This window comes from Papio anubis, unplaced genomic scaffold (genome assembly GCF_008728515.1).
Source record: "Papio anubis isolate 15944 unplaced genomic scaffold, Panubis1.0 scaffold426, whole genome shotgun sequence".
Lineage (NCBI taxonomy): Eukaryota > Metazoa > Chordata > Mammalia > Primates > Cercopithecidae > Papio > Papio anubis.
In genome coordinates this window covers 31,793-56,062 of record NW_022164432.1, presented here as the reverse complement: position 1 = coordinate 56,062, position 24,270 = coordinate 31,793, and the positions used below count along the sequence as shown (strand labels likewise).

The 24,270-nt window shown below is 41.9% G+C and overlaps 1 protein-coding gene across 2 annotated transcripts in view; it reads left to right on the top strand.

Moving 5' to 3' along the window:
* Positions 1-16,065, top strand: part of LOC103887243 (ATP-dependent 6-phosphofructokinase, platelet type-like) — a 33,961-nt gene extending 17,896 nt beyond the window's left edge. For both annotated transcript variants that reach the window (XM_031662135.1, XM_031662133.1), the window contains one exon: positions 15,874-16,065. In XM_031662135.1, the coding sequence (XP_031517995.1) occupies positions 15,874-15,896 (23 nt within the window). In that variant the 3' untranslated portion in view covers positions 15,897-16,065. The remainder of the gene's footprint in view (positions 1-15,873) is intronic.
* The last annotated feature ends 8,205 nt before the right edge of the window (positions 16,066-24,270 follow it).

Here is a 24,270-nt window from a genome sequence, read left to right as displayed (position 1 = left end):
AGGCAGTTTCTTGCATGATTCAGCTTCCAGCTTAATGTTTTTTTTTCTTTTTGGCTGTGAATTGGGGTCCCGAGGCTTTATTTTTCCCTGCACACTATATTGTATGTGAAAATTGTTGTTCGGGACCTAAAGTTGTTTACTTACTCCAGCTACATCCCTTAGCTCAATTTCCATTTGGAGTGGCTTCTGGAAGGCTGGAATTGAAATCCACCAGTGCCCATTTCAAGGTGTTCCCAACATCGCCTGGGAAAAAGGAGCCCGGATACGCTTCCCTGTGGATGCAGGTCAGTCATCATAATGCACAGAAACAGCGTTGACCTCAGCCTGGAGCCATTGTCCTGAAAGGAGATTCTTTCCAGCTCGGAAAGAATGGTCCCTGAGACTGATCCCTGAGAAGCTGCCGCTCCATCCCTGAACCCTTCCTGCTTATGTCTCCTTACTTCCTAGTGATCACGGCATTCAGGCTCAGAATGCCGCAGGCCTATCCCACTGGAAGCTGCCGAGGTGCCTCCTGCCACTCAGGACGCCCGGCACAGCAGCAGGATCAAGGGACCAGCAGGGAAGAGGCTGCAGTGATTTGGGGGAACAGCCCGAAAATCACCTGGAGCCTGGTGGCAGGTGGTCCCACCTCCTCCCCAATATTAGGTCCCAGAGAAAATGACAATATGAGCAGTTCATGTCACCATTATTAGCAGAGTCTTTTTATTCTTTCCTTAATTTTTGGCCATTAAATTGAGCTCTATAGGCCCATTTTCTTTTTTCTTTTTTTTTTTTTTTTTTTTAGACAGAGTCTTGTTCTGTTGCCCAGGCTGGAGTGCAGTGATGCGATCTCAGCTCACTGAAAGCTCTGCCTCCCGGGTTCACGCCATTCTCCTACCTCAGCCTCCCGAGTAGCTGGGACTACAGGTGCCCGACACCATGCCCGGCTAATTTTTTGTATTTTTAGCAGAGACGGGGTTTCACCGTGTTAGCCAGGATGGTCTCGATCTCCTGACCTCGTGATCCACCTGCCTCAGCCTCCCAAAGTGCTGGGATTACAGGCATGAGCCACCCCGCCAGGCCTATAGGCCCATTTTCTGCTTTTAATGCCACCAATACATGAAATTCCAGAGCTGCTTCTGTAAAAAAAAAAAAAAAGAGTTTCATTTTCATTATTTTATTATTCATTACATTAATTCTATTATTTTATTCTTTTTTTTTTTTTTTTAGAAGAACTTCAGCATGAGTGGGGCAATCCCTGCTGCCTTGTGACTGCAAAAGGAGAGAGAAGGAGCCTCTCCAAAAAAAGGGTTTCATGAAAGCGCTGAGTCGAGACACTCACTTCAGAGGGTTCAGGACAAGGCCACTCACTTTGTTCTGTGTGGTGTGGAGATGCGGGTGAGCGTTCCTCAGTGGCACCAACTGGTTCCCTCTTGTCCTCAGCTTCCAGTGCCCTGGGGCATGTCATTTGGACAAAACCATTTTCCATGTACTGCCATCCATTCCACGGAGGCAGGAGAAAAGGGTCTGGAGGCAGGAACATAAGGCCGATTCACCTTGACTTCCGAGAACGAAATCAAATGGAAACTCTTGGGGTATGACAAGAAATATCCTCTCCATTTACACAGGGCTTACACCGAGTACATGACTTTGTAATTTTACTTCATCCTCTTCATTTACATAGGGTACACACCAAGTAACCAATGGAAACCTCGAGAGGGGATTTAAGCCCTAGAAACTTCAGTAACGGGCCCCCTGTGCTCAGGCGCTCTCACCCTGTGGAGCGTGCTTTCATTTTCCGTAAATCTCTGCTTTGCTGCTTCATTCTTTCCTTGCTCCATTTTTGTGTTGTGTCGAATTCTCAGTTCAAGGCTCCAAGAACCTGGACACCTTCAACCAGTAACATTATCTTAATATCTTGTTTTAAAACTGAATTCTGTTTTTCATCTGTTCACCTAGTTTTTAGAAAATAACAATGAAATACCAATTGGAGCTTACCACAGCTTAATAGGAGGGTCACTATGAGCTATACAACAGGTTTGATGTTTAAAAGTTTGCAACTTTTTTGAGACAGAGTCTAGCTCTGTCGCCCAGGCTGGAGTGCAGTGGCCGGATCTCGGCTCACTGCAAGCTCTGCCTCCTGGGTTCCCGCCATTCTCCTGCCTCAGCCTCCCGAGTAGCTGGGACTGCAGGCGCCGCCACCTCGCCCAGCTAGTTTTTTGTATTTTTAGCAGAGATGGGGTTTCACCGGGTTAGCCAGGATGGTCTCGATCTCCTGACCTCGTGATCCGCCCGTCTTGGCCTCCCAAAGTGCTGGGATTACAGGCGTGAGCCACCGTGCCTGGCCTCCTTACTTCTTTAGGCTCGGACTAGATCCCAAATGGTCCATTTGTAAGACAAGCAGCAGGGTGGACGTGGCACTGTGCTCATAAGGGAAATGACAGATTCATCCACGAGGCATTTCGAATAGGCTTTACCCCATCAGGGTGCCAGCCTTTTTGAGGATGGGAGTTTTGTTTCTTTGGACAACGTTAGGTAGGGACCCCATTGCCCTGATACCCTGCCTCAAACATGAGACGTCTTCAATCAGTGTTACCTGAAATGTGTGTCCTTTCCATGTTTATTGTATTAGAACAAATGGGGCTCCAGACACCTTTCTTTTGTTGCATTCCCTAGCTAGCTAGACAAATTTGGAATTTAGAAAATATATACATATAAAGGCCGGGCACGGTGGCTCACACCTGTCATCCCAGCCGTTTGGGAGGCCAAGGTGGGCAGATCACCTGAGGTCAGGAATTTGAGACCAGCCTGTCCAACATGGTGAAAGCCCATCTCTACTAAAAATACAGAAATTACCTAGGCACGATGGCGGGTGCCTATAATCCCAGCTACTTTGGAGGCTGAGGGAGGAGAATTGCTTGAACTTGGGAGGCAGAGGTTGCAGTAAGCTGAGATCGCACCACTGTAATGTAGCCTGGGTAATAGAATGAGACTCCATCTCAAAATATATATATACACACACACACATATATACACATATATACACACATATATATATACGTACACACACATGTACACACACACATATATATAAAAATAAAATTCTTAAAAAAATTTTATTTTTTGAGACAGAATCTCACTGTGTTGCCCAGGCTGGAATGCAGTGGCATAATTATAGCTCACTGCATCCTTGATCTCCTGGGCTCATGAGATCCTCCATCAGCCTCCTGAGTAGCTGGGACTACAGGTGTGCACCACCATACCTAGCTAATTGTTTTTTATTTTCAGTAGAGACGAGGTCTCACTATGTTGCCCAGGCTGGTCTCGAACTTCTGAGCTCAAATGGTGCTCCTGCCTCAGCCTCCCAAAGTGCTGGGATCACAGACATGAGCCACCATGCCTGGCTTGAAAAGCAATTTCAAATAAATAAGCTTTAGATACATGTTACCATGACTCTAATATTGAGAAAAACAGAAATCCTTGCCTACCTGACTTTGGACTACTTTAATTTCAAAGAGTCTGGTAAGCTCCCTGCCATGAGAATGAGGAGTGCCCGGAGTCCCCACCCAGCCCAGCTTCTGTGGAAGCCTCAGCCGCCCTCATGCTCATGGGGACCCCGTGTCTCACTGCAATCCAAAAGGCTGGGACTGTGCATGCATGGGACACAGTGCTTGGATGCTTGAGGTTCAGCTCAAGATACTATCTTCAAAACTTGGGAATTAGTGTCTGTCTCTCTTCCTCACCTTCTAAGCCCTGCTGCTCAGAGCCTGGCCTGCGATCTGCACTGGGCATTCTGAATGGGGCATGACAGAGGCAGGAATGAAGGCTCCCCAAGAAATGCTGAATCACAAACTTCATTTAAACAGGACTTGTTGGGTGATCCCTATGCATAGTAAAATCTGAGAAACACTTTAATCGCTTCTGTATTATTGATTATGAAGTAACCTAAGCTTTTTAAAAAGACCCTAATCTTTACATAACAGTACTCTCTGACAGCCTGTGACGTCTTTCTCCCCTTCTTTCTCTAGCAGCTGTGTGCTCTGTGCTCCTGCTCTTCACCACAGGGTGGCCCCAGAGCCCTACGAAACCTGTAAATGAGTCCAGAGGCCTAAAATGCTTCTCTCAAAGGTCGTGCTGATTTCCTGATTAAAAGATTAAAAGAGCTGGGCACAGTGGCTCATGCTTGTAATCACACCACTTTGTGAGGCCGAGGCGGGTGGATCACCTGAGGTCAGGAGTCAGAGACCAGCTTGGCCAACAAGCTGAAACCCCATCACTACTAAAAATGCAAACATTAGCTGGGCGTGGTGATGTGCGCCCTGTAATCCCAGCTACTCAGGAGGCTGAGGCAGGAGAATGGCTTGAACCCAGGAGGCAGAGGTTGCAGTGAGGCGAGGTCGTGCCATCGCACTCCAGCCTGGGGACAAGAGCAAGACTTTGTCACCAAAAAAAAAAAAAAGATTAAAAGTGATCATTCCCACAGAGAATAGATTTAGATATTTTCCCAGAAATTTTTTCTTCCAAACCTGTACATGTTTACAGGTCCCCATGACACAAGGCTTTTTATCACTTTCAGTGCAATGTGCTTTCTAATATGCGATATGGATTTAAAATTAGTCATAACCAACCTATTATAAGAATGCACTCTCCTTTAGGACATGGACATTTGAGGAACCACCTCTGAGCTCAGTATTTTAGCATGAATCTACCTTCAAATCTAAAAAAATTATTGTATATTTTTGAGCCCAAAATAGGACAAAAAGTGTGTGGTTTCTTGCCATTGTATTAGTATTCTTTTTGTCCTGGCTTAGAGCTTTATTGTGGCATAGCTGGTGCACAGTAAACTGCACATATTTAAAACCTACACGGTGAAAAGTTCTGATTTATCTCACATCAGCGAAACTTACATCACAGTCAGAAAAACGAGGCTCCTATCACCCCAGAGTTCTCCTGCGCTCGCTTTCTGCAAGCCCCTCTCCAGAAAGAGCTGCTTCCTGTCATTATAGACGTGTCTGCATCTTCTTGAATTGTGCAACATGCAATCATACAGTGCTCACTGTTCTGCTGCCAGCTCTTCTTGCTCAGCGTGATGTGTTCAAGATTCAGCAACACAGGCTGCATCAGCGGCTGCTGCCTTTTCGTTGCCGAGCCGTCCTCCATTGCACTGATCCTGATTGGTTTAGCCGTTGACTTGCTGGTGGATATCTAGGTCATTTCTAGGTGTTAGTTGTCACAAATAAAACAATATTAGTGTGCAAATATTTGTGTAGAAATAGACTATCATTTCTTTTTCTTTCTCCTTCCTTCTTCTTTTGAGACAGGATCTTGCTCTGCTGCTCAGGCTAGAATGCAGTGGTGCAATTATGGCTCACTGCAGCCTTGACCTCCTGGGCTCAAGCAGACCTCCCAGGATCAAGCAGTTTTCCTGCACCTCCCTAGTAACTGGGACTGCAGACACATACCACCATGCCTGGCTATTTATTTATTTATCAAACTTCTGGGCTCAAGCAGACCTCCTGCCTTGGTCTCCCAAAGCACTGGGATTACAGGCATGCACCACTCTGCCCAGGTGCTATCATTTCTTTTACAGAAATATCTAGGAGGAAATGAGGGGGTTCAATGGAAAGTATATTTGTAATTTGTAAGGAAATATCCAAACTGTTTTCCAAACTTGTTGTACCATTTTCCATTTCCACCAGCAGTATCTGAGAGTTCCAGGTGTTTTACATTCTCACCAACACTTGTGCAGGGTCACCTTTTGATATGCGTGTGTGTGTGCTGGTATCTCACACTGGCTTTCAATTGTATATCCCTAATTATCTGATATTCAGCACATTTCCATGTGCCCGCCATCTGTGTGTCATCTTTTTAAGTGTCTGTCCATTATTGTCCATTTCCATTTGGGAATATTTGTTCCATTTCCTTTTATTATTCCATTTTCTTCTTTACATATACATGTGCCATGTTAGTCTTCCTTCACCCATCCAACTAATCAGCACCATCCGTTATAACATCCCTCCCCCTCCCATAATGAGCCCCAGTGTGATGTTTCCCTTCCCTGGGAGTCAAAATTGATCTCATTGTTTCATTTCCCTATGGTGACAACATGCAGTGTTTTGTTTTCTGTTCTTGCAATAGTTTGCCTTTGAGGAATGATGGTTTTCCAGCTGCATCCATGTCCTACAAGGACACAAACTCATCCTTTTTTATGGCTGCATAGTATTCCATGTGGTGTTTTGTGTGCCACATTTTTCAATCAGTCTATCACTTGGTGGACATTTGGGTTGATTCAAGTCTTTGCTATTGTGAATAGTGCATAATAAACATATGTGTGCATGTGTGTCTTTATAGCAGCATGATTTATAATCAACTTTGAATTATACCCAGTAATGGGATGGCTGGGTGAAATGGTATTCTAGTTCTAGATCCTTGAGGAATTGCCATACTGTTTTCCACAATGGTTGGAACTAGTTTACAATCCACCAACAGTGTAAAAGTGTTCCTATTTCTCCACATCCTCTCCAGCACCTGTTGTTTTCCTGACTTTTTAATGATTGCCATTCTAACTGGTGTGAGATGATATCTCATTGTGGTTTTGATTTGCATTTTCACCTGATGGCCAGTGATGATGAGCATTTTTTCATGTGTCTGTTGGCTGTATGCATGTCTTCTTTTTGAAATATCTGTTCATATCCTTTGCCCACTTTTTTGATGGGGTTGTTTGTTTTTTCTTGTAAATTTGTTTGAGTTCTTTGTAGGTTTCTGGATATTGGCCTTTGTCAGATGGGTAGATTGCAAAATTTTCCCATTCTGTAGGTTGCCTGTTCACTCTGATGATAGTTTCTTTTTTTTGCTGTGCAGAAGCCCTTTAGTTTTAATGAGATCCCATTTGTCAATTTTTGGCTTTTTGTTGCCGTTGCTTTTGGTGTTTTGAACATGAAGTCCTTGCCCGTGCCTATGTCCTGGATATGGTATTACCTGGGTTTTTCTTCTAGGAGTTTTATGGTATTAGGTCCTAACATTTAAGTCTAATCCATCTTGAATTAATTTTCATGTAGGAGTAAGGAAAGGATCAGTTTCAGCTTTCGTTATGGCTGTAATTTTCCCAGCATCATTAAATAGGAATCCTTTCCCCATTTCTTGTTTTTCTCAGGTTTGTCAAAGATCAGATGGCTGTAGTTGTGTGGTATTATTTCTGAGGGACTTTGTTCTGTTCACTGGTCTATATCTCTGTTTGGTACCAGTACCATGCTGTTTTTAGTTACTGTAGCCTTGTAGTATAGTTTGAAGTCAGGTAGCGTGATGCCTCCAGCTTTGTTCTTTTGACTTAGGATTGTCTTGGCAATGCAGGTTCTTTTGGTTCCATATGAACTTTAAAAGCAGTTTTTTCCAATTCTGTGAAAGAAACTCATTGGTAGCTTGATGGGGATGGCATTGAATCTATACATTACCTTGGGCAGTATGGCCATTTTTCATGATATTGATTCTTCCTATCCATGAGCATGGGTATGTTCTTCAATTTGTGTCCTCTTTTATTTCACTGGGCAGTGGTTTGTAGTTCTCCTTGAAAAGATCGCTACATCCCTTGTAAGTTGGATTCTTGGGTATTTGGATTCTCTTCTTTGAAGCAATTGTGAATGGGATTCATTCATGATTTGGCTCTGTTTGTCTGTTACTGGTGTATAAGAATGCCTGTGATTTTGCACATTAATTTTGTATCCTGAGACTTTGCATGATTAAAAGTAAAGACTAGTTTGTAAATTGTAGATAAAGATGCCTTTGTCAGATATGTTTTGCACGATTTTCACAGTCTTTAGATTGAAGATTTAAAAGGCGCTTTTTGAATTTTGATGAAATTTAATTTAACATAAAACATTTATGATGGTGTTTTGGGTGTCATATTTAAAGTTTTCGCCTAACCCAATTCCATAGTTAATTTTGTATATAGTGTGAGGGTTAGTTTCTCTCTTCCATGCTTCCTTCCCTCCTTTCTCCTTTCTCCCTTTTCTTCCTTTCTTCGACCGTTTTAAAGTTGCATCGTGTTCGATGTTCTAATGTCATTAGACCATTCATTTCCATCATCGTTCGTGCCATCCATCGTTTTCATCGTTCGTTCATCATCATCATCATCATCCATCATCATCATCATCATCATCGACCATCATCGATTTTTATCATCATCATCATCATTTTCCATCATCATCATCATCATTCATCATCATCATCATCATTTCATCCATCATCATCATCATCATCATCATCATTCATCATCATCATCATTCCATCATCATTTCCATCATTCCATCATTCATCATCATCATTTCATCATTTCATCATTCCATCATTTTCATCATTTCATCATTCATCATTCATCATCATTTTCCATCATTCCATCATTCCATCATTCCATCATTCATCATCATTTCCATCATTCATCATCATTTCCATCATTCGTTGCCATCGTTGCCATCATCGTTGCCATCATCATTTAAATCATCGTTTATCATCGTTTTAAATCATCGTTTCATCGTTTTCATCACATGTTCATCATCATCGCCATTCATCATCATCCATCATCATCGTTCATCATCATCATCCATCATCATCATTTAATCATCATTCATCATCGTTTCATCATCATTCATCATCGTTTCATCATCGTTCCATCATCCGTCATCATGTTCATCATCGTTTCCATCATTCATCATCATCATCGTTTCATCGTCCATCGTTCATCATCGTGCAAAATCATCGTTCATCATTCATCGTTCATCATCGTTCATCGTTCGCATCATCGATAAATCGTGCCATCATCGTCATCATTCATCGTTCATCGTTCATCGTTTAAAATCTGCATCATCATCATCATCATCATCCATCGTGCATCATCATCATCATCATCGTTAAATCATCATCATCATCATCGTTCATCATCATCATCATCATCGTTCATCATCATCATCATCATCATCATCGTTCATCATCATCATCATCGTTTCATCATCATCATCATCATCATCATCATCATCATCATCGTTCGTTGCCATCATCGTTCGTTGCCATCATCATCCGTTTAAAAATCATCGTTTTCATCATCATCGTTCGTTTCATCATCATCGTTTCATCATCGTTTCAAAATCATCGTTAAAATCATCATCGTTCATCATCATCGTTCATCATCATCGTTTCATCATCGTTCATCATCATCGTTGCATCATCATCGTTAAATCATCGTTCATCATCGTTCATCATCGTTCATCATCGTTTCCATCACATCGTTCCATCATCATCATCATTCGTTCATCCATCATCATCATCATCATCGTATCATCATCATCATCGTTTCAAAATCATCATCATCATCATCATCATCGTTCATCATCATCATCGTTTCATCGTTTCATCATCATCATCATCATCGTTTCATCATCGTTTCATCATCATCATCGTTTCATCATCATCATCGTTACAAAATCATCATCATCGTTTTAAAATCGTTAAAAATAAATCATCATCGTTCATCATCATCGTCGTTCCATCACGTTTAAATCATCGTTAAAATCATCGTTTTCATCATCGTTTAAAATCGTTCATCAATCATAAATCGTTTTCATCGTTAAAATCATCATCATCATCGTTTAAAAAAATCGTTTCATCATCATCGTTCATCGTGCAAAATCGTTCATCATCATCATCGTTTTCATCGTTAAAATTTCATCATCGTTTCATCATCGTCGTTTCATCATCGTTATCATCATCACGTTCCATCGTTCATCATCATCGTCGTTTCATCATCCCTTCCCTCCTTCCTTCCTCCTTCCTCCTTCCCTCCCTCCTTCCCTCCTTCCCTCCCCCTCCCTCCTTCCTTCCTTCCTTCCTTTCTCCTTTCTTTCTCTCTTTCTCTTTCTTTCTTCCTTCCTCCCTTCCCCTCCCTTCCTTCCTTCCTCCTTCCCCTTCCTTCCTTCCTTTTCTTTTCTTTCTTTTTCTTTCTTTTCTTGATGGGTCTGGCTCTGTTGCCCAGAGCTATTGGACTTCTGTCGTTCACAATCTTGGCTCACTGCAAGCTCCACCTCCCGGGTTCATGCCATTCTCCTGCCTCAGCCTCCTGAGTATCTGGGACTACAGGCGCCTGCCACTATGCACATCTAATTTTTTTGTATTTTTAGTAGAGATGAGGTTTCATTGTGTTAGCCTGGATGGTCTCGATCTCCTGACCTCGTGATCCACCTGCCTCAGCCTCCCAAAGTGCTGGGATTATAGGCGTGAGCCACTGTGCCTGCCTCTTTCTTTCTTTCTTTTCTTCTTTCGTTCTTTTCTTTTTTCTTTCTTCTTTCTTTCTTTCCTTCTTTCTTTTCTTTCTTTCCTTTTATATGCAATGCACATGCTGCCATGTTCCAGAACCGTTTGTTGTAATGACTGTCCTTTTTCTATCAAATGCCTTTGCATCTCTGTTAAAAATTGATTGTTTTAAGTGTGAGTCTGTTTTTGTACTGTCTACCATTGATCAGTGTGTCTATTCTTTCTCCAATACCACAACCCCTTGGTTATTTTAGTGTTTGTAATATGTCTTGACATAAGTTCTCCTGTTTTTCTCCTCTTTCTTTTTGACTGGATCACTTTCTTTTTTAAACCTATGACAATAATAGCTTTCTAAGGAAATTTGGCTGCAGTTTCAATTGATTTTGCATTAGTTTACTTCTCTTTTTTCTTTCTTTTTTTTTTTTTTTTGGGAGATGAAGTTTCACTCTTGTTGCCCAGGCTGGACTGCAATGCCATGATCTCAGCCCACCACAACCTCTGCCTCCTGGGTTCAAGCGATTCTCCTGCCTCAGCCTCCCGAGTAGCTAGTACTACAGGAATGTGCCACCACGCCTGGCTAATTTTGTATTTTTAGTAGAAACATAGTTTCTCCATGTTGGTTAGGCTGGTCTCGAACTCCTGACCTTGGGTGATCCACCCACCTCAGTCTCCCAAAGTGCTGGGATTACAGGTGTGAGCAACTGCACCCGGCCCTACTTGGCATTACTTTTCATTTGTCTTTGTTCATTTGTGGGTTATGCCAGTAAAACAGTTTTTAGTTGAATCTTAAATTCTATCTACTTTGACACACTACTATTTTATCTATCAGTCAGAAAGAAGTCTCTGATTGTAAGATGCATCCTGAGATGGAGATGTTAAAATGTTAAACATGTATTTTATATTAATATAAAATGGCCAATGTTAGAAAATTATCATGAAAAGGAACAATTCATCCTGGTTTCATGGTCCTCAGAGAACTGGAGAATTTCTTTGACTTCATGAATGAGCAGAAAATTTCTTTTAGCTAATTTGAATTTGTTTCTGCCTCTCTATAAAGTCTAGTGAACATATCTTTACATTTAGGCAGCTGTATCAGTCCATTTTTACACTGCTGATGAAGACATACTTGAGGCTGGGTAACATAAAGAAAAAGAGGTTTAATGGACTCACAGTTCCATGTGGCTGGGGAAGCCTCACAATCATGGTGGAAGGCTAAAGGCACATCTTACATGGTGGCAGACAAGAGAGAATGAGAACCAAATGAAAGGGGAAACCCCTTATCAAACCATCAGATTTCATGAGACGTATTCACTACCATGAGAATATAATGGGAGAAAGTGCCCCCCATGATTCAATTATCTCCCACTGGTTCCTCCCACAACACACGGAAATTATGAGAGCTACAATTCAAGATGTGATTTGGGTGGGGACACAGCCAAACCACATCAGCAGCCAAACACACAGATGATTTCTGGTGCCATCTCTCACATTTAATTTGTGTTTGTTTTTTTGGTTTTTAGAAGTATCCAGATTTCCTTCCACAGTAACCAATTTGTTGAGTTCACTATGCGTAAAATGACTTGCACAGAGGCATACACATTGTAACTGCTCTTCTCCTTAAGGGTTCATGTCTTGTAGCCCCACTGGCTTTGAATTTGGGCTAGTCCATTAACCTTTACCATGACCCCTTTTTTTGCTAGGTTAATCTGCTTATTACCTGAGAAATGTATCAGGTTTATAGTTAAAAAGACATGGGTAATTTTGTGAGGATTATAGGATTGTTTTTGTCATATGGACAGAGCTGAAGCTTGTGGAGGCACACTCTGGGTGCAAGGCATGGTCTGCAGGATTTATGTGTGTGATTTCATTTAAGCCTCATAAGGGTCTTAAAAGGTTGGCCTTCCGGGTCCACGTGCTGTTGCTGAGGCTCAGGGAGGTGAGTGACTTTCAAATGGTCACATGGTGGTGCTGGAGGGGCCAGGATGGAAGCCTGCGTGCTCTCTGGTTCCAGGGCCAGGTCCTCGCGCCCGTTCCATCCCCGCAGGCGGGTTCATCGTGGACTCGAGACACAAATTATGAATCTAAATTGGCAATTCTCGAAGAGTTAGTCTACAGCATCTCGATTCTGATACATGAAGCATTTATAATAAACCACAATTTCAGGCTTATCTCTATTTAAACAGAGGGTATTTGGCTGCCAATCTTTTATTCATGATCTACCTTTACTTCTTTTTTTTTTGGTGGAGTCTCTCTGTCACCCAGGCTGGAGTGCAGTGGCACAGTCTCGGCCCACTGCAACTTCTGCCTCTCAGGTTCAGGCGATTCTCCTGACTCAGCCTCCTGAGTAGCTGGGATTACAGATGGGCGCCACCACGCCTGGCAAATTTTTGTTTGTTTAGTAGAAATAGGGTTTCACCATGTTTTCGTCAGGCTGGTCTTGAACTCCTGACCTCGTGATCTGCCTGCCTCGGCCTCCCAAAGTGCTGGGATTACAGGCATGAGCCACAGTGCCTGGGCCCTTCTTTTATTCTTATGAAATGGTTAAGAAAAATATATATTTTTAATTTTTCAATATTTGGTACTTTTGGTTCTGAAGCTAGGTGGATATTCCAGAGCCTGAAAGATCCTAGCCTGTCATATTATTAGGGACACTTCCACTCTCCTGAACTGCTCTTTTTTCCAGGTTTTCCTCCTCCTGTATCTCCCTAGCTATGAGCTTGTGTATTGTTCACGCATATTTACCGTTCACTGAAGTCCATTTTCTCCTCCTTTCTTGAAGACTTATTATCCAAGGCTCTAAAGGGATATGACAACCATAGACGCCAGCTCATGTGCTCGTCCTTCCTGTATTAAATGCACCTTTTTATTGTGATGCTTTAACATCTTGGGGTCTGTGGACCCTGGAAGGACACCCCTCCCAGGGTTACTCACTCCTGGAGAGCAAACAACTCACCTTTCAGATGCAAACCAACCAATTCAGAGGCAATACCGCCAACCACCTCTTTCACTGGCTCTTACACTCCAGGGCCGCGACCCACCTGCCCTGCACCCCAGTGCCCGGTGCCAGACAACTAGGGATAGCTACTGTGTCCAGAGTCTCCAAACTGATTCAAATCAGCCAATCCCAAGCCCGTCACTCAAGCCCGTCACTCTGCCTCTCCGTTTCTTCCCAGGGAAACCACAAGGGAGGCTCCAGCCCACGTTTCCCCCCAACCCCTTCTGCCTCCTGACCCACCCTGGTGCCTCCCCAGGTGCCCTCATGCCAGGCTTGGTGTGCACCCTCCTCTTGGACACTGAAAATAACAAGCCACCTTTTAAATGATGGTTGTCTCCTGATATATTGGCTTCACCATGCCTAAATAAGAATAAAACATGCATTTTAAGACACTTCTCCAACAAGTATTCCTTTCTTTAGAAGGGAAATATGTGCAAACCAAACTAGAAGAATATATGTCACACATTCTGTATGCTGTGGAAACATGGGTACCCTATAAACTATCAAATTCAAACAGGAACATTGAAGGCTAGAGACTGTGTACTTCCATATCTTATGCATCAAAATATTTGCTTTGGGAACAGAATGGGTCATCCTTAAGTGTTTATAAGATAACATATACAAAATATTTTCCTTTAGCAGGAAGTACCTTACACTGCCATGGCTTTTTTATAATGAATGCACAGTGTGAGTCATTTGTAAAAGCAGAACAATGTTTTTCTTCAAAATCTTATATTTCAAATTTGCTGAAAAATTCTCTGAAGTGGACCATTTCCCAGCACAGATGGTGTTGCACTATGAAAAAACAAGGAGCTATCCATCATGGTGTAGGTTGAAACTCTCTTTTACGATGCCAAGGCAATAATGTCACATAAAATCCTCCACTGGATGCTTCCCATTATACATTTGGTCAGCCAATATGTAAAGGTAATCATGGAGTCTGAGACGTTTTCTAACAATGTTTAACCCGTGTGACATTGTGCTTGAAATGATTAAATGTTACTGGTAGTACTGGTGTGAGTGTGTGTGTGTGTGTGTGTATATGTGTGTGTGTGAAGGAGAGAGAGGAGTCTAATATTATCACAGAAGGCACATCATGGTGCTACTCAAAAGGAGGATTTTCCGTTCCTCTTCTAGCTAGAAAGTGATTTCCTAGTAAAAGTGAGCCTAAAATGCCACCCTTATTGCCATGGTAGAGAGATGAAAACAAACCCCCTACAGGGACAAGTATGCCCAGGTTAGAGAAGCATAATGCCAAAACTACTCAGGGCCTGCAGGGGAGTTACACAGCTCAGCATTCATCCCTGGATATGCAGACCACACCTTGAATAAGTTTATAAGCAACAATTAAATTTTGAAATAAAGATCTTGAAAGGAGAAGCAGATATTTCCGGGTGGAGGAGGTCTGAGAATTCAGTGGGACTTAGGCAAAAATGTCATCAGCAGAGAGCATTCCTGGGTGATCCGAAGAGAAAGATTCTCACTGATCCTTTACTGAGAGAAACAGAGTGAATGGGATCAAAATCTAATATTTTTATAGTTCATATTCTATTGAGTACTAGAAAGCAATTGTTCCATTATGGTTGTTGTTTTCATGAAGCTTGACTTAGATGAATTGCTTTAAAAATACTGTGTTGACATTACCTGGCATTGAAGGATGTGGTGTCAAGGAATATAAAACATTGGGTTAAAAACTGCCTCAAGAATTGGTCTTTAAGATTCCTGACTGAGGGTGTTGTGGTACTACATGAGGTCATACGGTTTGGCCCTGTGTCACCACCCAAATCTCATCTGGAATTGCAATAATCCCCATGTATCATGGGAGGGACCTGGTGGGAGGTAATTGAAAAATGGGGGCTTTTTTTTTCCCCCGTGCTGTTCTTGTGATAGTAAGTCTCACGAGATCTGGAGGTTTTGTAAAGGGGACGTCCCCTGCACATGCTCTCTTGCCTGCAGCCACCTAAGATGTGACTTTGCTCCTTATTCGCCTTCTGCCATGATTATGAGGCCTCCCCACCCACATGGAACTGTGAGTCCATTGAACCTCTTTCCTTTATAAATTACCTGGTCTTGGGTCTGTCTGTATTAGCAGCGTGAGAGCAGACGAATACATAAGGATACTGCTTTATTTTTCATAACCATCATTACTCAGTCCTAAGTGTTTCTCTTCCTCGAATGAAGACAGTGTTTGCTGTGGAGAGGGAATGAGATAATGACGACTCCGAACTCTTTGAATGAGCTCCCTAAGATGATGCTGAATCCTGATGAATATGTTTTGGTGCTGGGAGTTCTCTCTAGACAGGAAGTCCCTATGTTTATAGATAAATTAGGCCCATAAATACTGAGGTGGAAGGAAAGGAAAAGTCCCTTACAGATGTGTAAATGAATGACTTGACTCAAAGTTACAAAAATAAATAAATAAATAAAGATGTTCCAAGACTTAGGAGCAGTCAGTGTTACCATTAAAGGAGGGCGCTGGCTTCAATGTTGTCGACACTGGAACGTTGCTGTTTATTAATTTTGGGTTGTTTTACTTAGGTTAAGTTGAGATTGTTGGCATGCAAACCACATGTCATCAGCTTTATCTGTTTTAATCGCAGTGAGAAATGGAATTAACTGCTGAACCAAAACCACTGGAGAATAATCAGCATCACTGTTTTTCCTGAATCATGGATTTCCTAATCTTCAGAAGACTGGGGCATTTTGACTCATTTGACTACTGCAGTTTCCTCAAATTTTCTTATTAAAACTATTTAAAATAATATAGCAATAAAGAGGAACTTCCAACGACACCTCTTCACTGAATCTCAGCATCTACTTTGTTGAACAAGAATACCATGAATGTTTGATCTTTAGATCATTGAAACTTTTTTCTAAAAATCAGTCATGCTTCATCCAGAAAAGAATTTATATCCTTAAAGTCTCCTTTCACAAGAGATCCGTGGGTGCACTGAGGAACACAAGGCTTTATCTATTAAAGAAGGTAAAAGAATGTCCATGAACAACCTTTTGTTCTCCCAAGTTGATCACCTTTACTAATTACATCCAGCAAGTCCTGGGCAGATCCTGATACGACATAACTCAGAATCCTGTTGGTCAGTCTGGGGATCTTCTCCTAAAGAAGCTTCGTACTGGCAAATAGTAGGTCTCAGTAACATCCCAATGTGAGCATGGTCTCTTGTACTGACATTTCTATTTTACTGATTTTGTTGTTGTTGTTGTTGTTGAAGTGTTGTGCTGTGTGCCAGGCACCACGGCAAGCCCTTTAGCATTTCTAATTTATGTAATCGTCCTAATACCCTCATGAGGAAAGTGCTAGTAGTGTTCCTCCTTGCTGGGCAAGGATCCTGAGAGAGACGCCATCTGCTGATGTGTCCACGGTCCCAAGGCAAGGGGCTGGCAGGGCCATGCCTCTCTGGGTTCTTGGGCCATGGGCTGCATCACAGGCTCTGCTGTTATTCTTAAGGACCTCCTGATATGCAGTCAGTTTTGTATTTCTTTTTTTTGTTTGTTTGTTTTTGAGACGGAGTCTCACTGTGTTACCCAGGCTAGACGCCCAAGCTGGTTGCCCAGGCTGGCTCACTCTGTCACCCAGGCAGTGACATGATCTTGGCACACTGCAACCTCCACCTCTTGGGTTCATGTGATTGTCTTGCCTCAGCCTCCCAAGTAGCTGAAACTACAGGGATACGCCACCACACCTGGCTAACTTTTGTATTTTTAGTAGAGATTGGGTTTCACTATGTTGGCCAGGCTGGTCTCAAACTCCTAATCTCAAGTGATGTGACTGTCTCGGACTCCCAAAGTGCTGGGATTTTAAGTGTGAGCCACCCACCTGGCCTGGTGTTATATTTCTAAATAAAATAGAACATAATTTCTGTATAAAGAGCTTGGGCTGTGGAGCCAGACTTGGGTTTGAATCGAGCTCAGATGCTTATTAGCTGGGTGAAGTTTAGAAACATGGTCACTTTCCTTTGAGTCTTTGCCTTATCTGTGACATAAAAATAAGTCAACTTGTAGGGATAATGACAATTAGAAAAAATGCCAAACACTGTGGATGGCACATGATTCTTAATTGCACTTTTTTGGGACCTATATAATAATGATCGATTAAATATTAATAATAAGGCAAAAAGGGATAGAAAAAAGTGTTTCTACAAACAAGAGATCTGGAAATCACCACCCCATCCACAAATAATTGGGTCAATAATTGAATGCTGTTTTGTTTTCCAATCCTACCAGCCTCAATGAATATAGACCACCGCACCTCTATGCATCAGACACATCCATCCTTTGGTTGAGCGAGACACAGGGTTAGTGAGTCTTACTGCATTTACTTTTCCTCCCTAAAGCATGTCATCGCTGTCTTGTTTTCTCGAATTGATCAGTTTCAGAATGGCTTCCAAGATATTCATGGAACAACAAAGTATTTATTGGTGGCAGAAATATCGTATCCTCACCCTTCAATGGGCTCAAAGGAAAAAACAGCTGCTCCTTGGGTCTCCATGTGCTCAGCTCTCCATCACTGGCTTCTTGCACAACAGTCCCATCTGTGTGACTGTCTTGATGTTGTATTGTATATTTTATTAAAATACACAGGAGATACGCGCTCACAGGTGCATATCTTGTCCTATCCTGGTTTGTGGTTTTTCTATCCAAGGTGGTGGCTGTCGTACACTTGAATTTCTGAAGTCACCAGCACAGAGCCTCAGTGCCAGTGGTCATCAGCTGTGTTATCAGCTTTCAGGTATGAACTGCCATCACTTTATTGTTTTCTTACTTGGCATGCCTTTTTATCAATAGTTTTTGGGGTACAAGCGGTTTTGGTTATATGGAAAAGTTCTTTAGTGGTGATTTCTGAGATTTTAGTGCACCTGTCACCCAAGCAGTATGCACTGTGCCTGATGTGTAGCCTTTTATCCCTCACCCCCACAACCTTCCCCCCGCCGAGTCCCCAAAGTCCATTATATCATTCTTATGTCTTTGCATTCTCATAACTCAGTTCCCACTTATAAGGGAGAACATACGATGTTTGGTTTTCCGTTCCTGAGTTACTTCACTTAGAATAATGGAATGGCCTCCAGCTCCATCTGAGCTGCTGCAAAAGACATTTTATTCCGTTTAATGGCTGAGTAATATTCCACAGTGTATATATACCACATTTTCTGCATCCACTCATTGGTTGATGGGCAATTAGGTTGGCTCCATATCTTTGCTATTGTGAATTGTGCTGCTATAAACATGCATGTGTAAGTGTCTTTTTCATAGAATGACTTCTTTTTCTTTGGGTAGATACCCAGCAGTAGGATTGCTGGATAGAATGGTAGTTCTACTTTTAGTTCTTTAAGGAATCTGCATGATGTTTTCCGTAGTAGTTGTATTGATTTACATCCCCACCAGCATGTAAAGGTTTCCTTCTTCACCACATCCATGGCAACATCTACTGGTTTTTTTTGATATTTTAATCATGGCCATTCTTGCAGGAGTAACGTGGTATCTCATTGTGGTTTTGATTTTCATTTTCCTGATGATTAGGGATGTTGAGCTTTTTTTATATGTTTATTGGCTGTATATCTTCTTTTGAGAAATGTCTATTCGTGTCTTTTGCGCACTTTTTGGTGGAATTTTCTTTTTCTTGTTTGTTTGAGTTCCTTGTAGATTCTGGATGCTAGTCCTTTGTTAGATGCTTAGTTTGTGAATATTTTGTGGGTTTATTCTGCTGATGATGTCTTTTGCTGTGCAGAAGTTTGTTAGTTTAATTAGGTTTCATTTGTTTACTTTTGTTTTTGTCATATTTGCTTTTGGGGTCTTAGTCATTAATTCTTCGCCTAAACCAATGTCCAGAAAAGCTTTTACAATGCTATCGTCTAGAATGTTTGTGGTTTCAGATCTTAGATTTAAGTCTTTGATAAATGTTGAGCTGATTTTAGTAGAATTTGAGAGATGGGGACCCAGTTTCATTCTTCTACGTGTTTGCTGTCACTTCTGGTATGCATCCAGCAATTTGAGTTGACACTGTACATTAACCAGTAAGGTAAGTGTTTCTGTTTCTATTTATTCTAAAACTTCACATTGATGGTTAAGAAGGGAAACAATAGGTCACATTTTAAGCTAAGAAGCCTTTTTTTCATATTTTTAAAGAATTAAATACCATGATCACTGTTGAAAACAATCACTTAGGTTTTAATTTATTTAAAATACTGATATGAATGTGCAATATCTCTTCACTGTTCCATATCTCAACATAAGAGCAAAGCCTAGTAAACTTGACTTGTCTGTCCTAATGGGAAACATGACTTTCTTTTAGGATCGACTATAACAGTCTATAATTTAAATATTAATGTAATACAATGGGCATGTACAGCCAACTAAAATCTGGCAGCAAGAAGGAAATCTCTCTCTCTCTCTCTCTCTCTCTCTCTCTCTGTGCTCCTTTATTGCAATTGTTTTTAATATTTAAAAGCCACCTTGAAGGAGAGATTCTCAAACAGTTTAGGTTCCGGAAACAAAACTCAGGATAAACGTGACATTCCTAGGCTTGTCTTGAATGAGCATCTCCAAAACAATTTCTGAGCCCTTCGCTTAATGTAATAATAGCAATGGATCTCACCTTGACTAATGCAGGCACCCCTCACTCTGCATCATGGAGGGGAGGCCTCCCGGAAAGGAGTGGTGGACATCAGGTTAAGCAGACAGTTCTCAGAGCACAGAAAGCACAGACCTTCCTTCTCTAGCTACCATGAGAAAGGAGCTCAAAGGGTACGTGAGCCTGTCACTTCTTGTGCTAATCCTGAATCCTGTCATTTATGTCATAAATGAATATTTGAGATAGTTTTCCCCTTATTTTGTGTTTCACAGTGTAATCAGATCATGAACAATTGAACTAAAAGTCAGTGTTTATTTTTTTTAAATGAATTAAAGAAACCTTGGCCTATCATTTCTCAAATCCTCCAGGTTATACAGGTAATGTGTTGAACATTTGCCCTACAATCAAAAGCAAATACTTTCTTCTAGGAGAAATAAAGCATGAATATGATTGCATGTTTCAAATCTAAGATTAAAGCAGCTTAAAAGTTTTAAGAATGGTATTTATTTGTGGCATTCTGTTGACATTTAAAAAATAAATTTACAGCAGTTGATGTTGGGGGTGGCTAAATGCAGACTGTGATAATTATTGTCAGTTTACATGGCCTTTTTGATATTGTATTTCTAATGGGCATTGACAGACATCTTTGTATGCATGTTTTAGAGGTGAATAAATATTTAGTTCAATCTGATCACTGAGTTTTCTGATTTTGAGCCTTGTAAAATAAGGATTTATTTATACTAAATCCAATATTGTCCTTGGGAAGCAATATTTTACAAGCAAATAGATTACTGAATAGACTATGAGCTAGTACCTAGCTGACTATGATCGAGCCAGTTTGAAGACATTAGTCTCCAAATTCTGGCAATCCCATTCAGTTTACCATTTAAATAATACATTGTACCAACGGTGGGACTAAGGGTCTATCTTAATGGAGGCATGCACAGGAGAATAAGGAGATGGCTTGGATTAATGTTTCTTTTTTTTCGTTTTTTTTCCAAAATATACTTTCAAGATGAGCTCTGATTTTTCTCTGACAGCCTGGTGATCAGGAGCAAGGTGACAAAGTGCTGTAACTTCTGCAGAGGAAAAATAAGTCTTCCCTAGGAAAGCGTTGGCTTCCCTTAAATGAGGCAGAAGAATGGACAGTGATCCACAACGCTGGTTGTGGTATGGTGGCCATTGTGTGGCATTCGTTCTCATAGGTAGATGAGTTATTTCATTTGTTAAGTTGAATTTATTTGTGTCGTCTAGTCTAAATAAGTGAAAATGCTCAATGTTTCATTTTGCCCTGAGCTATACCAGTTCTTCCTTTAACTGGACCTTTGAGTATGACATCTGCTCTCCTATTAGGTTGGTGCAAAAGTAATTGCAGTCTTGCCATTATTTTTACACCAACCTAATGTCTACTCTCCAATCGTAAGTGCCAGTGCAGGGGTGCGCTGTGTGTATCCTCACTGGGATGAGTAAGCCCCCTGAGCAGCATCTTACGAGGAGGTCTCTTAGGATCCTTATATGAAATCCTCCCCTTTTTCCTTCTCCCTCTATTCTCTGCAGCCCTGGTCACTATCTGTTACACGTTGCATCTGTTTCCTGATTGTCTCCTCTCACCCCTACAGCCTGCACTGTCCAGTAGGGTTGAGATATTTGTTTTGTTTTGTTTTCCACTGGTTTTTAATGAATACCTTGCACAGTGCCTGACACCTGACACGAATTCTATATGTATTTTTGGAATGAAGTTCATGAATAACTCAGCATAAAAAGCAGGAGTGGAGACACTGGTTCCCTGCAGAGGTCTTGCAGAATAGTGAGTCTCTTGACTATTTCTGAATTTCACAGACTACTAACATTTTCAACATTTTGGAGAATGACAGAGGTTCATAAATGTCAATTTGGCTAATAAGGATTTTAAAGCAAACAAACAAAGCTATTATCTGATATTACTATAATTTCATAAAAGAGTTTTAAAACTGGTGCCACGAAATGCCCATATTTCTGGAATCAGGTGGTGTGCTTGTGTGTGTGTGTGAGGTGCATACACAGTGTATCTGCTTAAGCAAAGGCAACATCTTACTTTTGAACACTATTATTCCATTATTCTGCATGCTGCCCTGAGGGTGTTTGTAGATGAGATTTACATACAAATCCCTGCACTTTGAGTGAAGCAAGTCTTCCTTCCTAATGTGGGCAGGCCTCATCCAAGCAGTTGAGGGCCAGAAGAGAACAAAGGCTGACCTCCCCTGACCTGCCAGGATTCTGTGGCAGGTGGCGCTTGGATTTGAACCTCAGTCTCCTCTGGGTCTGTGGCTTGCCATCCACCCCACAGGTTTTGGACCTGCTAAGTCCCCGGCATCTCCTAGGACAATTCCTTAATATCTGGGTCTCCATTCCTCCCTCTCTGTAGGCATCTTGTTCACCTGTCTCTCTGCAGAAGCCTGACTAGTGCATTGGCCTGGGCAGTACTTAACGGGTTGGGAGTGGGCGGGAATGATGTGCGCTTTGAGTGTGGCCATGTGGTGATACAGTTGAAGCAGAGGGGAACTTACAATCCAGCTGCCCAGGGTTCAAGTGTCCACCCTGCTGTTCATTAGTTGGTTGACCATGGGTGGCTCACATAAGCAGCCTTGGAGGTAGGCTATGTAAATTGGCACAGACCTTCCCACATCAGTGGGAAAAGATGACCGAATAGAAACACCATTGTTAGGGTGATGGGCGAAAAGCCTGCCTGGTTTTGTTCTTGGAAATCTGCTTCTTGAGAAATCAGGAGAGAGGACTGAAGTCATGATGGCATTGTTAGGTCGTGACCATGTCACAACCGTAAGCATTTATGGTCCCAAACACTCGTCTCGCAAATGTAACCTTATATGCGAGGGCTTCATAGACTGAACGCTAAATTACCTCATCTGAATTTGCCTGAAGTTACATAACTCTCACTGGATAAAGGTAAGTTTCATAATTCGTATCTAAGATATTTTTGAGAGTTTTTAAAATAAAAATCTTTTAAGACTGAGTGTGTTCGTCTGTTCTTGCGTTGCTACAAGGAAATACCTAAGACTGGGTGATTCATAAAGAAAAGAAGTTTAATTGGCTTAGGGCTCTGCAGGCTGTACAGGGAGCATGGTGCCAGCATCTGCTCAGCTTCTGGGGAGGCTCAGGGAGCTTTCAGTCATGGCGGAAGGTGAAGGGGGAGTTGGCTTCTCGTCTGGCAAGAGCAGGAACAAGAGAGGAAGAGCGGGGGAGGTGCCACGCTCTTAAACAACCAGATCTCCCAGGAACTCAGAGTGAGAACTCACTTATTACTGTGAGGAGGACACCAAGCCATTCATGAGGGATCTGCCCTCATGACCCAGACACCACCTCCCAAGTTTCATCTCCAACATTAGGAGTTGCATTTCAACATGAGACTTGGAGGGGACAAACATCTGACCCATATCAATGAGTGCTTGAAATGTTACAATATATTCTTTTTTCTTTTCCTTTTTTTTTTTTTCCGACAGGGTCTTGCTCTGTCACCCGGGCTGGAGTGTAGTGGTGTGAATATGGCTCATTGCAGCCTTGACCTCCTAGGCTTAAGCAATTCCTCCAACAAGTAGCTAAAACTACAGCCATGCATCACCATTCCCAGCTAATTTTTTATTTTTATTTTTGTAGAGATGGGATCTTGCTATGTAGTCCAGGCTGGTCTCAAGCTCCCGGCCTCAAGCAATTCTCCCTTCTTGGCCTCCCAAAGTGCTGAGATTATAAGCATGAGCCACCACACCCAGCCTTAGATTATTGATGTATGTTAAGAAATTAGTAGTATTAACATCAAAAACCAAGCAACCTGATTAAAAATGAGCAAAAGATCTGAGTAGACATTTCTCCAAGGAAGATACACCGATGGCCAACAAGCACATGCTCAACATCACTAATCATTAAGAAAACACAAATCAAAATCACAGTAAGATATCTCTCTGCACCTGTCAGGATGGCTACTCTAAAAGCAAATGGAAACACACTCCAGGAAATACCAAGTGTTGGAACCCTCGTATGTTGCCAGTGAGGATGTAAAATGGTGTGGCCACTGTGGAAAACACTATGGTGGCCTGTCAAGAAAGTACACAGTCCAACCATATGGTCCAGCAATTCTTCTAGGCATACACACCAAAAGGGTAAAATCAGGGCCTCAAACAGGTATCTGTATATCCATGTTCATATCAGCATTATTCACAGCAGCTAAAACATAGAAACAACTGGAGTGTCTGTTGAAGGATGAATGGTTTTATGCAACATTTACACACGACAGAATATTATTCAGCATTGAAAAGAAGGAAACTCTGGGCCAGGTGCGGTGGCTCATGCCTGTAATCCCAGCACTTTGGGAGGCCGAGGCGGGCGGGTCACGAGGTCAGGAGATCGAGACCATCCCAGC